General features: G+C 36.9%; 1 protein-coding gene across 1 annotated transcript in view; it reads right to left on the bottom strand.

Annotated features, from left to right (window-relative positions):
* The window catches only part of DNAH7 (dynein axonemal heavy chain 7), a 301,053-nt gene that overhangs the window by 138,280 nt on the left and 146,418 nt on the right, over nt 1-16,355 (bottom strand). The window contains exons 30-36 of the mRNA XM_055397140.2: nt 15,364-15,612; nt 10,697-10,846; nt 8,131-8,313; nt 7,593-7,769; nt 6,981-7,112; nt 5,220-5,444; nt 417-614 (exon numbers count right to left, since the gene is read on the bottom strand). Of these exons, the coding sequence (XP_055253115.2) occupies nt 417-614; nt 5,220-5,444; nt 6,981-7,112; nt 7,593-7,769; nt 8,131-8,313; nt 10,697-10,846; nt 15,364-15,612 (1,314 nt within the window). The remainder of the gene's footprint in view (nt 1-416; nt 615-5,219; nt 5,445-6,980; nt 7,113-7,592; nt 7,770-8,130; nt 8,314-10,696; nt 10,847-15,363; nt 15,613-16,355) is intronic.

The raw sequence follows: 16,355 nt of genomic DNA, 5'->3' as shown, positions 1-16,355 counted from the left end.
ACAGTGGGTATGATACTAGAAATGATGAAAGAAAATCAGTCTTATTACCACACAGTAATGTTCAATATTCAATAATTTAGAAAATTAAATATCAACCAAAACATTTTTTTTAAGGCAGATAAAATTCTTTGTCCTATATAAGCTATTTTCATTAAAATACCTTTTAAAATGGACAATAATTTAGTGATATAAAGTAGCATATCAATCAATTTCCAAAGATAAATTCTTTTTGGAAAGAAACATTTTGGTAATTTTGATAATTTTATAATTACTCAAAAATTCTTATGGTTCCAACATAGAAATGTAGAAATACACAAGTATTTTAAAAACACTGCCTACCAGATCAGGTCATTTAAGAAATAATATTTTTTGGACTATTATGCATATTTTAATATGTATATTTGTGCAATACTTACAATAATGTAAACACTCTTTCCTGTTCCTGTTGGTCCTACAAATATTGAAGGCTTTTGATGGGTGGTCAACAATTCCATTAGTGCAGAATATCGAATTGTGTCCAGAGTTGGCACAATGATTTCATTAAACATCACATCCTTAGGAATTGGAGGAGCTTCAGCTAACTTCTTTACCCATGGTTCCCATTTTCCTATTCCCTGTTTACAACAAATAACCAAATAGTGAATGTCATGTTGTAAAATACGTTCAGAAGCTTTGTACTTCTGCATCACTGCAGAAAAGATGAAAGATCAAGACCAACAACCCTTGATATGTATATATTTGTTTTTATCCTTTAAAACTCTTCACTCTAATTTTTTAAATTTTGTGTTAAATTAAGGAGAAATTGGGCTTTTGAATAGATAAAAATGAAATGGCAATGATGTAATAATTTGATATACTGGAACCACTGATTATAACAACTCAAAGATCAGTTACTTTTGCCAAATATTAGATTCTTTAATAGCATTGAGAAAACTGATCTAATCAATGTGTTAAAGAGTAAAGAATTTTATTCAATAAATGTTAACCAATATAGAATATTTTTCTACACAGACCATCAGCTACATTTGTTTGACTTTTATAATGGTACTTGCAACATCAGCTTATTATTTCAAGCAAGATTTCTTTCTCTTTAAAAAAAAATTTATTGGCGTATAGATGATTTACACTGTTGTGTATCTGCTGTACAACAAAGTGAATCAGTTATACATATACATATATCCATTCTTTTTTAGATTCTCTTCCCATACACAACATGAGAGTACTGACCAAAGTACCTGGTGCTGTATATAGGTACTTATTAGTTATCTATTTTATTTATAGTAGTATATCTCCTTTTTTAATTGTAGTAAAGAAAAAAACACCTAAAATTTACTAAGTGTATGGCTCAATATTATTAGCTAAATTCATGTTGATGTGTAAGAGATATCCAGAACAGACAAGATTTCTTAATATGAGATTATTATTATTATGAAGTAACATTACACTGTATCTTTGCATCCTATTAGCTTTGTGAACTAAAGTTTTCATTTGCTAAGGCAGTGTCTATAACAAAAATTTCAAAAATATGTTAACTCTCCTTAGAAAAACCCCATTGCCCTCTCCATTCTTCCAAAATCCAGTTTAAGCTTGTGGTCATTCAAAGAATATTAAAATTCAGACCCATCTTCCTTCATATCTTCAAGTATCCCACAATCAAGCCTTACTGATGAGTCTACTTTTCTGAAAATGCCCCAGGTCCCTGGACCTTGACATATGGAACTGTTTTGCCCTACTGTATGGATCATCATAAAAGCAAGAGAGTTTCAAAAAAAACATCTATCTCTGCTTTATTGACTATGCCAAAGCCTTTGACTGTGTGGATCACAATAAACTGTGGAAAATTCTGAAAGAGATGGGAATCCCAGACCACCTGACCTGCCTCTTGAGAAACCTGTATGCAGGTCAGGAAGCAACAGTTAGAACTGGACATGGAACAACAGACTGGTTCCAAATAGGAAAAGGAGTACGTCAAGGCTGTATATTGTCACCCTGCTAATTTAACTTACACGCAGAGTACATCATGAGAAACGTTGAGCTGGAAGAAGCAAAGCTGAAATCAAGATTGCTGGGAGAAATATCAATAACCTCAGATATGCAGATGACACCACCCTTATGGCAGAAAGTGAAGAGGAACTAAAAAGCCTCTTGATAAAAGTGAAAGAGGAGAGTGAAAAAGTTGGCTTAAAACTCAACATTCAGAAAACGAAGATCATGGCATCTGGTCCCATCACTTCATGGCAAATAGATGGGGAAACAGTGGAAACAGTGGCTAACTTTATTTTTCTGGGCTCCAAAATCACTGCAGATGGTGATTGCAGCCATGAAATTAAAGCCAGAAAGAAAAATACCAATACAGTATACTAACACATATGTATGGAATTTAGAAAGATGGTAACAATAACCCTGTATATGAGACAGCAAAAGAGACACAGATGTATAGAACAGTCTTTTGGACTCTGTGGGAGAGGGCAAGGGTGGGATGATTTGGGAGAATGGCATTGAAACATGTATATTATCTTATGTGAAACGAATCGCCAGTCCAGGTTCGATGCATGATACAGGATGCTCGTGGCTGGTGCACTGGGATGAACCAGAGGGATGGTATGGGGAGGGAGGTGGGAGGGGGGTTCAAGATGGGGAACACATGTACACCCGGGGTGGATTCATGTCAACGTATGGCAAAACCAATACAATATTGTAAAGTAATTAGCCTCCAATTAAAATAAATAAATTTTTTAAAAAACTAAAAATAAATAAATAAAAGATGCTTACTTCTTGGAAGGAAAGTTATGACCAACCTAGACAGCATATTAAAAAGCAGAGACATTACTTTGTCAACAAAGGTCCATCCAGTCAAGGCTATGGTTTTTCCAGTGGTCATGTATGGATGTGAGAGTTGGACTATAAAGAAAGCTGAGCACCGAAGAACTGATGCTTTTGAACTGTGGTGCTGGAGAAGACTCTTGAGAGTCCCTTGGACTACAAGGAGATCCAACCAGTCCATCCTAAAGGAGATCAATCCTGGGTGTTCATTTGAAGGATTGATGTTGAAGCTGAAACTCCAATATTTTGGCCACCTGATGGGAAAAGCTGACTCATTTGAAAAGACCCTGATGCTGGGAAAGATTGAGGGCAGGAGGAGAAGGGGACAACAGAGGATGAGACGGTTGGATGGCATCACCAAACCGATGGACATGGGTTTGGGTGAACTCCGGGAGTTGGTGATAGACAGGGAGGCCTGGCGTGCTGCGGTTCATGGGGTCGCAAAGAGTCGGACACGACTGAGCGACAGAACTGAACGATACATGACATTCTCCTGAAGAGTTTGGGAACTCACACAGGACAGTACTGTCCTTTATTCATTTTTGTATCATTTGGAAGTTTTGAGAACAGAGTAGAAAATTTGAGGAGGCTAAATTTGCATTACTCTAAAAACAGTATTTCAAAGAAATTACTATAACTTTCTAAAACTGATGAAGAAAGAATGCTCCTTTGATATTCTCAAATATCTTTCTAACATGAATCTTTTGCCACCTTATGGGGAAGGAAAAATTAAGAATCAGAAAACCTGGAACAGATAGTTGTTTAGAGACTGTGCAGTCCTGTGAAAGTCACAAAATATCTCTGGGCCTCAGTTCCCTCAATGGTAAAATCTGGAAAATAATCCTATCTTTCCCATTTCACTGAGAGGCTGGGAAATAAAAGTGATTGTGGGAAAACTTAATAAACTGCAAAGTGCTCTGAAAATTTAGGATATCATAAAATTAGCAAAGATAAAAAGATATCTTGCAGTTGGCAGGGTGAAGAATCTCTTCTGAGATGAGTTCAGCAATATGATTCTCAAGAATCATAAAAAATTTTTAATTGATACACTAATTCCCATTTGATGAACCTATCTTAAAGAAACAATCAGACATATAAAGAATGACTTGTATATAAGAATACTCAGCAAAGCACTAAAGCTAAAACAACAAAAACACTTCAGTGTTCAAGATTAGGAAAATGAATCGATCACAGTCCACTGAAATGGTAGAATATAGGGAGTTTTAGGAAAATAAGCTTTATTAAAGAAGCATCAGTGAGATAGAGTTGTTCTCTTTATTAAGGGAAGAAGAAGGATATGAAACTGCCCAGTGAGGATATAGAGTGATCCCAACTTCACTAAAATCTGTATATATTTAAATAATTCATGCATGCTAAGTCACTTCAGTTATATCTGACTCTTTGCAACCCTATGAACTGTAGCCCAGTAGGCTTCTCTGTCCATGAATTTCTCCAGGAAAGAATACTGGAGTGGTCTACCCAGGAGATCAGTCCTGGTTATTCATTGGAAGGACTGATGCTAAAACTGAAACTCCAGTACTTTGGCTACCTCATGCGATGAGTTGACTCACTGGAAAAGACTCTGATGCTGGGAGGGATTGGGGCGGGAGGAGAAGGGGACGACAGAGAATGAGATGGCTGGATGGCATCACCGACTCAATGGACATGGGTTTGGGTGAATTCCAGGAGTTGGTGATGGACAGGGAGGCCTGGTGTGCTGTGATTCATGGGGTTGCAAAGAGTTGGACACGACTGAGCGACTGAACTGAACAGAACTGAACTACCCAGGAGGGATAGAATTCGCACTGGCAGGTGGGTCCTTTACCACTAGTGCCACTTGGGAAGCCCATATTTAAATAACACGTATGCCTAAACTTTTCCCTCAATTACTGTACTTATGGGAGCTGTTACACAAAAACAAACAAGTGAACAAATACCACCCAGGGTATATTGCCCATTCTGTTTGGGAAGTGCTGAATTCCTAACAACCCATTTGTGGTCCTGCAGGAACTCAGGTTAGGTGATGTACTAACCTGCACCATGATCCTCCCAGTGGTGTGCCCTTGAGCAGTACTCACCTGCTGCTGGACTGGATGTCCTAATGTGTGATTTTATGTAATGGTACAACTGGCCCAATCAGTACTTTTATTTATCTCATTTTATCAATGAGAAAAACAAGATTTGGGGAGATTAAAAACCAGCCCAAGGCTATACAGAAAGAAACCAGACCCAGATGTGCCTGACTTCACATCCAGCACACTGTCTCCTACCCCACGCTGTCTCTTAGGTAGACGGTGACAAGGTGGCCACAGAGCCATTCTGTGCCATGTGTCTCCCAGGGAAACCCTGCCTGATTGACAGGTGTAGAGCTGCAGATCTTGCTTCAAAACTCTTACCTCAGTGATGAACTGATAATCATAAATTGTTCCTTTTTCAGGGAATGGAACAGTTAGTCGTTTTGAAGATGTTTGTTCAGTTCCACTCAGCAATTTAAATCTATTTCGAGTTATATCTGAAATCGGGCCTTCCATTAGTTCTCGAAGAATCTTACTAAATTTCAACCGATCATCATCTTTACAAGAAGCACCGACAGACCAGATCAAAGAAAACAGAAAAATGCCCTGATTTGGAGAAATGAGAAGATAGAATTCATTAAAGAATAACTTTAATCCATCCTTGAAGCTTAAATCAGATCAGCCAGATTAATATCTTTGAATGGAAATGAATAAACTGATATATAGTAGTAGGTTATCTCAGGATTTTGCAATAATTAGTTTTTTCTATTAAGTTATATGTCATAAAATCTTACTATCAGAGAAGACAATATGATGCAAAGCATAAATTCTAGGCACAGTAAAAACTTAGAATGATTAATCTGGTAAATCAGGTGCTAATTCAAGTATACAGCTGAACTTTGATATTAAAAAGAATATTGAGATAACTTTTTATTAAAGTAAAAAAGCATATTTTAATAAAGAATAGTCAATTCACAATATATGTTTATTAAATTTTGATACAATGTTTTGTAAAGTAAAACAAATTCATATACTTTTATTTCCCTGTTGTAATAATTACCCAAGCATTGACTGTATCATTAGAACCACTGTCCTGCAAGCTTTCTTATCAGACTCAGGCAGAGGGAACAGAACAAGACACCGCTCAAATAAGAAGGTCTGTTGCTTGTTTTTAAAATCAAATCTCCTTTTCCATGCCAAAGCTAAAACAGTTCTGACTACACTCATAAAAGTTGTTAATTCTAGCTTGACACTATTCATCTACTCCTATTATTCAGACTCTTTTTGAAAATGATTTTAAATGAAATTTAAAATGCATTTCATAAAAAAAAATAAGCAGAAAAGTAACACTGACTACATTAGAAGTGCTACCATTAGCAATATGTAATTTTTTATTAAAGAAGATTCAAGGTCTGTTGATAATTTTATTCCTATATTTAAAACATTTATAGATTATATATCTTCTTGCTTTCTTCATTCTAAATATTTATATACACACATGTATTTTAAATATTTATATCTCATGAAAAAGGAGAAACATTAGGGAAGATAAAACAATAAGTTATAATTTGGAGGTTGAAGGGGGAAGTGAACCTTGTTGTCAAACTGTCATTGACATTTTAGGGACTGATCATCTTTGCTATGTGCTATGCTCAGTTGCTCAGTCTTGTCCGATTCTTTGTGACCCCATGGACTGCAACCTGCCAAGCTTTTCTGTCCATGGATTTTCTCCAGGCAGGAATACTGGAATGGGTTGCCACTCCCTCCTCCAAGGAATCTTCCCAACCCAGAGATCGAATCTAGGTCCTGCACTGCAGGCGGATTCTTTACCAACAGAGCTGCCATCATCTCTGAGACTGGGCCAAATGATTCAAGGTATCAGTAGCAGATCTGTGGGGGTCATTTGGGCTCCACCCATGAAACTTCATGATTCAATACAACACCAGGCAAGGAGTTTTCCTATCAACACCTGGTATTTGGGACCTGATTCTTTCTTACTGTTCAGCTTCCACCCATTATCCAGCCTCTAGTTCCAGGAAAAATGAGGTTAATTAATTAGGAAAATTTACTGGGGAAAGCAATAAATCCTTTTCTATTGCAAGATTCAAAGACTTACCTCATGTAAAGAGTACATGGACTTACCTCAAGTAAAGAGTAAGTTTCTCGATCATTCCTCTCTCTTACTTTGACTTCATCAGCAAAGTCACTCATAAAACAGTCTATCAGATTCATTAGGGATCGGACTAAGTTTGTATCTGAAGTAGGAGATAATTCCTGAAAAATCAGAGAAAAAAGTCTATGAAGCAGTTTAAATGAGGAAATAATTGAAACAGTATCAACTAATTTTTATTGAATTCATTTAGTTATAACAGCCATAACATCTATGAAAATGTGTTAGTATTATAATTCTAGTTTTATAAGAGGGAAATAATAGTTCATCAGAAATGAGAGATCATCTTTTAGCATATTTTCACCTAGACGTGATTAGGTGGGACTTTGTTTGTTTTTTTAAGGGAAAAGATTATCATCTATACATTTTCTCAAACCATAAGATGCTTTGTTTAAAATACTTTTTTGGAGAACTACATTAATTAAAAATTTTAAACTTTAATAAAAGTTTTTAATCAAACTAATTAAGAAATTATATTAATATCTGGTAGTTGACAATAAAGTAGACATTAAAATGTATATATATGGCTAATTAGGATTATTTTCCATTTATTTTTTAAATCATAAAACTTTCATCCCTCTTACCTTTGTATGTTTTCTAATAAATTCAACAGAAACAGGAACCATTCTGTCAAATAAGCCTATTATAAATTCCTTCTGAATAACAGTGATTGTAGCAGGTAAAAGATTTATCCAAGACAACATCAGTGGTCTCCAGCCTAGCATATGAGGCTCCATGTATATCATCCCACATCTGGAAACCTGGAAAAACAATCACTGTTTACCACCAAGGTACTGCTTATAAAAGAAGGATGACTCGGTACATCTATTTCTTACAGTTTTCAGAAAACTCATGGGGGAAAAAAGCGTACTTTCATATAATTTCCTCATCTAGATTTTCATGTATGACTTTACCAAATGGTCCTAGACAAAGAGGGAAATATCCCTGACTCTTATCATTGTCAAGGTATGTCAACAGACATGTCTGCCCTTGGAGAATCACAGATGGCTGTTAAAATGAATTCTATAAATACTTTTTTTCATCTAAAGTCAAAATTACTAAGCAATAAACACATTTATAACATTTCAAATTTATTAGTACATGTGAAAATTGAGAACTTACAGTGGCAGGAGAAGCAACTTCTAAATCCATCGGCTCAAAAATAAGATTCATTTGTGGTGACATTTGGATAATCTCCCCACTCATCAGACATAGCTTTTTGTTGTCATCCAGCACAGTGTTCATATTTTCAATCCATACTGCATCTACTGGCCCATCAAAAATTAACCATTTCCTGTCTGGTGTCTGGTTCATTCAGATGGTGAATAAAGGGCAAGAAAGGTTATGGAAGGAAACACTTCATTCATGTTATTTTACAATTTTAAAATGTATCTCCTAAAACTAATTTCACCATCAAAATCTAAAGGTACCTTTGGAATAGAATGCATATGCATGTGAATATGCATACATATTCACTAAAGAAGCCCATGTGTGCCATGGACGAGACAAATTTTAACATCTTAAGATTTTATCTTTTCCAATGTCTCTGAAATCATATACAACATGTTTTGGAAAAGTGAAAAAAAATGCAACTGCCAGGAAAAACAATTTTCATTCAGACTGTCTGACTTTATAGACATTCTATTTAGTACTTATACAGATCAATTATTCTTGTATGTTAAGTCAAATTTTCTGTTCCCTCCACTGAATGAATTCACCCACACACACATCCTTCTTGGGCTGAACTGTCTTGTGGTCATATAATATTTGGCATTAATATCAATATAATGTTCACAGTCCCACAATGAGAAAAACTGATTCTCTTTGCCAGACCCTCATGAAGAAGGCATCATTTGGACACAGATGATGCCTCGGGGTCACCTTCAGCAAAAGCACACTTGAGCTGAAGTAGTGAGGGATTTGAAACCACCTTAACAACTTCTCCATCCTGTGATCAAAAGCATTAACCCATGAGAGAGTGGGTCTGTCTGAACTCAAGTCACCCATACCCACACTCAGAAGCTAGCTCTGGCCATGCTCAGGAAGCATGAAAGAGTGTGTTATCTTGGAGAGAAAACCTTCAGATCAACTTTTCCTCCTGCTGTTGGGTTCTTAAGCCTGTTAGGCTCCACTCTGAGAAACACTCCCCTGATGGTGAGCAGGTGGGCCCTGCAACAACTGAGAGACCTCACTTTTAATCTGGCTTTACTATTTCCCAGCTGTGTGACTTGGGGACAGCTACTTAACCTTCCTGAGATTAATATTTATGGGATGTAGCTTCCTGGAAAATATAACACATACTATGTAGCTAAGTATAAAATGAGAGGTATCTCATGATTATTTCTGTATGAATGATGCAATAGCACACATTATCTAGAGACTTCCCATATTAATTTGGGCCAGAGCACATTTACTGTGTCAAGAAAGGATCTGAGAAGTTTCATCAGTGGTCCCAGATCTCTGTGCACCCCACCTGTGCCTCCTGACACTATGCAAGATCTCTGTCCCATGAGAGACGATCCTCATGTTATTCATGGCTCAAGGTCCTTCAGGAAAATAAAAGTACAGCTGCGATTTAATGCTTTTCGGTCATTACACTGACTCATGACTGTCTTGTTCTTAAATGAGTTGCTGCTGCTAAGTCACTTCAGTCGTGTCCGACTCTGTGTGACCCCATAGACAGAAGCCCAACAGGCTCCCCTGTCCCTGGGATTCTCCAGGCAAGAACACTGGAGTGGGTTGCCATTTCCTTCTCCAATGTGTGAAAGTGAAAAGTGAAAGTGAGGTCAGTCAGTCACGTCTGACCCTTAGCGACCCCACAGACTGCAGCCTACCAGGCTCCTCCATCCATGGGATTTTCTAGGCAAGAGTACTGGAGTGGCTTGCCTTTGCCTTCTCCGCTTAAATGAGTAGACAGTACTAAATTTAGGATGTATGGTAGTCAGAATAAAGGTTAACATTTATATATACATAAGATTTAACAAAACATTTAAATGTCTCAACCTAGGCCCCTTTTCCTGTAAGACTAGCCTTAACAAGCTGTTTCTATCTGATCATAGTCCATGGAGAGACTGCTAACACAACAAGCAAGTTAACATTTATTGGTCTGTGGCCTTTCTTAGAGTGGGCAGCAGCCCCTCAGCAGGGTACGCCAGGAAGGGGTAAGTTCCCACTCCCCTTCCCAGAGGTCAGCAGCTGGCACATCCCTCTCTTTTTCTTTCCACAGACAGCTCATGCTCTCCCAGCACACTAGAGGGAAGTACTGGAATTGGTCTGCAATTTCCTCTTTCAGCACTGGAGTCTATCTAACAATTAGTAGGTGTGACAGTGACAGCCAGCTGAGCAGCAGGGCAAAGAATGTTACTGCTGGATCAAAAGGATCCTGTTATTCAGATGCTCTCCTTGCTGGGTCACCTAGCCTGGAAAATGAGCACCAGAAATGCTCTCCTCGGTCTCCTTTCCTCGTGCCCTTTCTTCTGTGCATGCTGAGGAGGATGTGCCTGCAACCATGGTCTCTGGCCGTCTTTGTAGAGACTTACAAGTGATCTTCATAGAAACTCTGCCAGACTATTCAGTAATGCACTTTAAATATGTACCTTGAACTATAAATACAAAAGTTTACTTGAAACGGAAAAAATCAGAACTCTCATAGCCTTTCCAAATAGACATGCAAAGTGTTAGCACTTACCGATGAAGCAGCAAACGCTCTGAAACTGACAGCAAGGATCCCATCGGACCACTCATGGGACACTAAATCAAACTGTCCATACAGCTGACCCATGGTGACGGACTTAGGATTTAAAACAGTAATCTGAACCTTGTTTTCTTCCATTAACCCCTTAATAGAAAACAATTATTTATTTATTTAAAAGAATACTGTCTTTATTCATGGAAAACATGCTTTGTATATGTAGATAATCCTAAAGACTCTGAAAGAACTATCAGAAGTAAAGAGTTCATTTAACAAGTTCCAGAGTACAAGGTCATTATCTAAACATTGATTGTCTTTTCTAAATAATGTCAATGAAAAACTTAACAATAAAATTTAGAAGTACAATTTACAATAGGATTTAAAAACTCATAAGATACTTAGGAATAAATCAGTAAGTGTTGGTCGAGATCTATAAATAGTAGGTATTATATGCTTTACAGGCTAGATATTCTTTTCTGTTTTTCCTTACAAACCTTAAAAATGTTAACACCATTCTAAACTCACTGGCATTACAAAAACAGGTCTGGGGCTGAATTTGTCCCGTGGACTGAACTTGGATGATTCTTGCTACAAAACATTCTTTGAGTGAAAATTAAATAATTAAAATATATGGAAATATGTACCATTTTCATGTTGTGAAAAAGTTCATATTGGTAAGTTGACAGTTTCCACTAAAACCTTGAAAACTGTTATATGGAATTAATTAGAGATATTAATACACCTAGGGCATAAGCTTTTTTATGTTTCTAATAGTTTTTTAGAAGAGCTTTAGGTTTACAGAAAAATTGAACAGAAAGTACTGTATATATATTCACATATATTCCCTCCACCTTTCACCCCACACAGTTTCCCCTATTATTAAAGCCTGGCATTGGTGTGGTGCATTATTATGAGTGATGAACTGATACGGATACATTGTTATTGACAAATCCCATGGCTTACTAAGGTTCACTCTTTGTATTGGACAGTTCTATGGATTTTGCCAAATACATTATATCATGTATCCACCATTACAACATATACAGAATAGTTTCACTGTGCTCTACTTACTCACAATCATTTTTTTTTCCAGTTCAGTTCAGTTCAGTCGCTCAGTCATGTCTGACTCTTTGCGACCCCATGCACTGCACCACACCAGGCCTCCCTGTCCATCACCAACTCCCGAAGTTTACTCAAACTCATGTCCACAGTCAATGAAGCCATCCAACCATCTCATCCTCTGTCGTCCCCTTCTCCTCCTGCCTCCAATCCTTCCCAGCATCAAGGTCATTTCAAATGAATCAATTATTCACATCAGGTGGCCAAAGTATTGGAGTTTCAGCTTCAGCATCAGTCCTTCCAAAGAATATTCAGGACTGATTTCCTTTAGTATGGACTGGTTGGATCTCCTTGCAGTCCAAGGGACTCAAGAGTCTTCTCCAACACCACAGTTCAAAAGCATCGATACTTCAGCACTCAGCTTTCTTTATAGTCCAACTCTCACATCCATACATGATGGAAAAACCATAGCTTTGACCAGATGGACCTTTGTTGGCAAAGTAATGCCTCTGCTTTTTAATATGCTGTCTAGGTTGGACATAGCTTTTCTTCAAAGGAGCAACCGTCTTTTAATTTCATGGCTACAGTCACCATCTGTGTGATTTGGAAGTCCAAGAAAATAAAGTTAGACACTGTTTCCACTGTTTCCCCATCTATTTGCCATAAAGTGGTGGGACCGGATGCCATGATCTTAGTTTTCTGAATGTTGAGTTTTAAGCCAGATTTTTCACTCTCACTTTCATCAAGAGGTTCTTTAGTTCTTCTTTGCTTTCTGCCATAAGGGTGGTGTCATCTGCATATCTGAGGTTATTGATATTTCTTCCAGCAACCTTGATTCCAGCTTGAGCTTCATCCAGCCCAGCATTTTGCATGATGTACTCTGCATATAAGTTAAATAAGCAGGGTGACAATATACAGCCTTGACTTACTACTTTCCTGATTTGGAACCAGTCTGTTGTTCCATGTCCAGTTCCAACTGTTGCTTCTTGACCTGCATACAGATTTCCCAGGAGGCAGGTCAGGTGGTCTGGTATTACCATCTCTTGAAGAATTTTCCACAGTTGTTGTGATCCACATGGTCAAAGGCTTTGGCGTAGTCGATAAAGCAGAAGTAGATGCTTTTCTGGAAATCTTTCTCTCTCAGTGATGCAACAGATGTTGGCAATTTGACCTCTGGTTCCTCTGCCTTTTCTAAATCCAGCTTGAACATCTGGAATTTCACAGTTCATGTACTGTTGAAGCTTGGCTTGGAGAATTTTGAGCATTACTTTGCTAGCATGTGAGATGAGAGCAATTGTGCAGTAGTTTGAACATTCTTTGGCATTGCCTTTCTTTGGGATTAAAATGAAAACCGATCTTTTCCAGTCCTGTGGCCACTGCTGAGTTTTCCAAATTTGCTGGCATATTGAGTGCAGTGCTTTCACAGCATCATCTCTCAGGATTTGAAATAGCTCAACCGGAATTCCATCACCTCCACTAGCTTTGCCCCTAGTGATGCTTCCTAAGGCCCACTCAACTTCATGTTCCAGGATGTCTGGCTCTAGGTGAGTGATCACACCACCATGGTTATCTGGGTCATGAACATCTTTTTTGTACAGTTTTTCTGTGTATTCTTGCCACCTCTTCTTAATATCTTATGCTTCCATACCTTTTCTGTCCTTTATAGTAGCCATCTTTGCATGAAATGTTCCCTTGATATCTCTAATTTTCTTCAAGAGATCTCTAATATTTCCCATTTTATTGTTTTCCTCTATTTCTTTGCATTGATATTTGAGGAAGGCTTTCTTAACTCTCCTTGCTATTCTTTGGAACTCTGCATTCAGATGCTTATATCTTTCCTTTTCTCCTTTGCCTTTTGCTTCTATTCTTTTCTCAGCTATCTGTAAGGTCTCCTCAGACAACCATTTTACCATTTTCCATTTCTTTTTCTTGGAGATGGTCTTGATCATTGCCTCCTGTAGAATGTCATGAACCTACATCCATAGTTCTTCACGCACTCTATCAGATCTAATCCCTTGAATCTATCTGTCACTTCCACCGTATAATCGTAAGAGATTTGATTTAAGTCATACCTGAATATAACAACATACTACGTTCAACTCTCAACCACTGCTTTCTGCACACCACCAGTGGAGCTTGGGGCATGAAATACAAAACTGAAGAAAATATATGGGAATAATAATATGAAGCAGTAAAATAAACTCAAGGTCATTGTTTTCTTCTTTGTTCCCAGGAAGGGAATAACAATATGTCATCCTTAACTCAGAAGCATTGGAAAGCTCTATTAGAATATCTCAGTCAGGACAAAGTTACTGACATCAAAGAAAGATTTTTGTCCCAAATGCAGCAGAGCTAGTGTGAAGCTGCAGGTTGTAGGCAGTGACTATGAAGCCCTATTTACCTTACCACAATGTCACTCTTAGAATTTCCTGGTAATGAATCACTTTGAGGCTTTATATTGTACCAGAATAAATGGTCATAACCTTCACCTTTTAAAATATTTTAGTGGGACCACATTTGGCTTTTAGAGATTTATTTTTTATAGCAAAATAATTAGTTCATATAATAATAAAACAACAAAGGAGGAAGAATGCAATGCAAACAAAAACTCAGCAAAAGAAGGCAAGACAGATGAAGTGAAAGGAAGGGAGGCAAAGAAAGGAAAGTACATGGAAGGATAAAAGCATAAATGGAAAGATGACAGAAGTAAGTACACATCCATTTGACAATAAATACAAATGAATCTAAATTCCCCAATGAGACGATAAAGGCCATCAAATGGAGAAAATAAAAGTCAAACTATTTACTCTCCATAAAAAAGTAAATCACAGTGACAGTCAGAGTCACAATTACAAACATGGGCAAATATGTGTGCAAGGAAAAAGCGGGGGTTGCAATACTGAAATTAGACACAGGGGATCCATGGCAAATAACACAAGTCCATAATATTATACTGGCTGAAGGGGGAGGCTCCACAATGAAGGTATAATGATACAAATCCCATTTGGCTACAAACAGTGGAATATACGTGCAAATATTTGAAATACAAGGATAAGTAGACACAAATGCAGTATTAGTTGGAGAATTTAAAACAGCCTCACTCCTTTAGCATGTCAAAGTAGATCAAACTGAGTCAACTAGGACAGTAATACTGAATAATATAATTATCATTATTTACTATGTTTATATATATATATTATATAATGCATATACATACACACAACACACACACTTCAATTCAATACCAGTAACAGACAGCACTAGAGGAAGTTTGCATTATGAATCTGAACACCAAGAAAATAAAATACACTCTCCTATGAAATTATAAAATACTCTTCTATGAAAGTGTAAGGTTTTTTCACATTTTTAGACTTTTTTATATAATGAACATGTTACCTTTATAATTAAACTTAAAAAAAAGAACCAAAGGCTTTGAGGCAACTCTTTATATGCTGAACTTCCTACTTGATTCGTATTACTTTTCTATTTTCTCTGTATTTTCATAATTTTAAGTTGCTGCATTAAAGTATCCTTTTAAGTGACCATACATTCTATCTTACACAGAGCTTATCATTGGTAAATTAATGGATTAAAAACACATTTACCTTTTCACATAGGTCATTTAATGCTCCAGCTAAGACGCGATATGCACTGGTTTTTCCTCCAAATGGTTCTCCAACAATCATAAAGCCATGACGCACAATCATCATTTCATATATCTGAAGAATCTTCTCAGAAAAGAATCTGGTCATTTGTAAATTCATGGAGTCACAGTTGTCTTTGATAGCTCCCAGTAGATCGTTGTAATCTGGTTTTGGTAATTTCACCCCAGGAAACAAATCTGAAGTAATTCCCTGATGATAGATGATTTGGATGTTCATATTAACATTACATTGCTATAAACTCTCATATTATCTCTCTATATATGCTTGTATGTATATGTGTACATCTATACACATATGTATATGTTTATAAGCTTGATAAAATTTCTCACATCCTCATATTTAATACCGATAAAAATAGAGCCATTAAATAATAGCTCAGTACTTTTAACAGCTTCATAGAGGTATGACTGGCATACAATGAACTGCTTATATTTAAAGGGCATAATTTGATAAGTGAAACCACCAACTCAGTGAAGATAATCAACATATCAACCATCACCACAAGTTTCCTTATGACCTTTCGTAATCCTCCTATTTCCTCTCCTTGACACCTACCTCCATCCCCAGATAGTCAATACACACCCTAATTTGCTTTCTGTTTCTATTTTTATTTTCATTGCCTAGACTTTAATATGGATGAAATCACACATTATGTGTACTACTTTTTAAAATCTGGCTTCTTTCACTCGGTATAAAGAGTTGAAAACTCAAACATATCAATGCATATATCAATAGTTCATTGCATTGAAGTAGTCCACCATACTGAGGTGCCAGGTTTTAAATCCATTTTCCTGCTGATGGACGTTTTCATCGTTTTTAGTTTTGGAAATAAATAAAGATGCCATAAACATGTACACACAAGTCTTTGCATGGACAAATGCTTTTATTTCTCTCAAGTGAATACTTAGGAGTGGAATACTTGGATAGTACAC

This window comes from Moschus berezovskii, chromosome 2 (assembly GCF_049115385.1).
Source record: "Moschus berezovskii isolate FMDL1 chromosome 2, NW_MosBer_1.0, whole genome shotgun sequence".
Classification (NCBI taxonomy): domain Eukaryota; kingdom Metazoa; phylum Chordata; class Mammalia; order Artiodactyla; family Moschidae; genus Moschus; species Moschus berezovskii.
The sequence above is the reverse complement of the archived record's forward strand: the minus strand, read 5'-3'. Positions and strand labels throughout refer to the sequence as shown.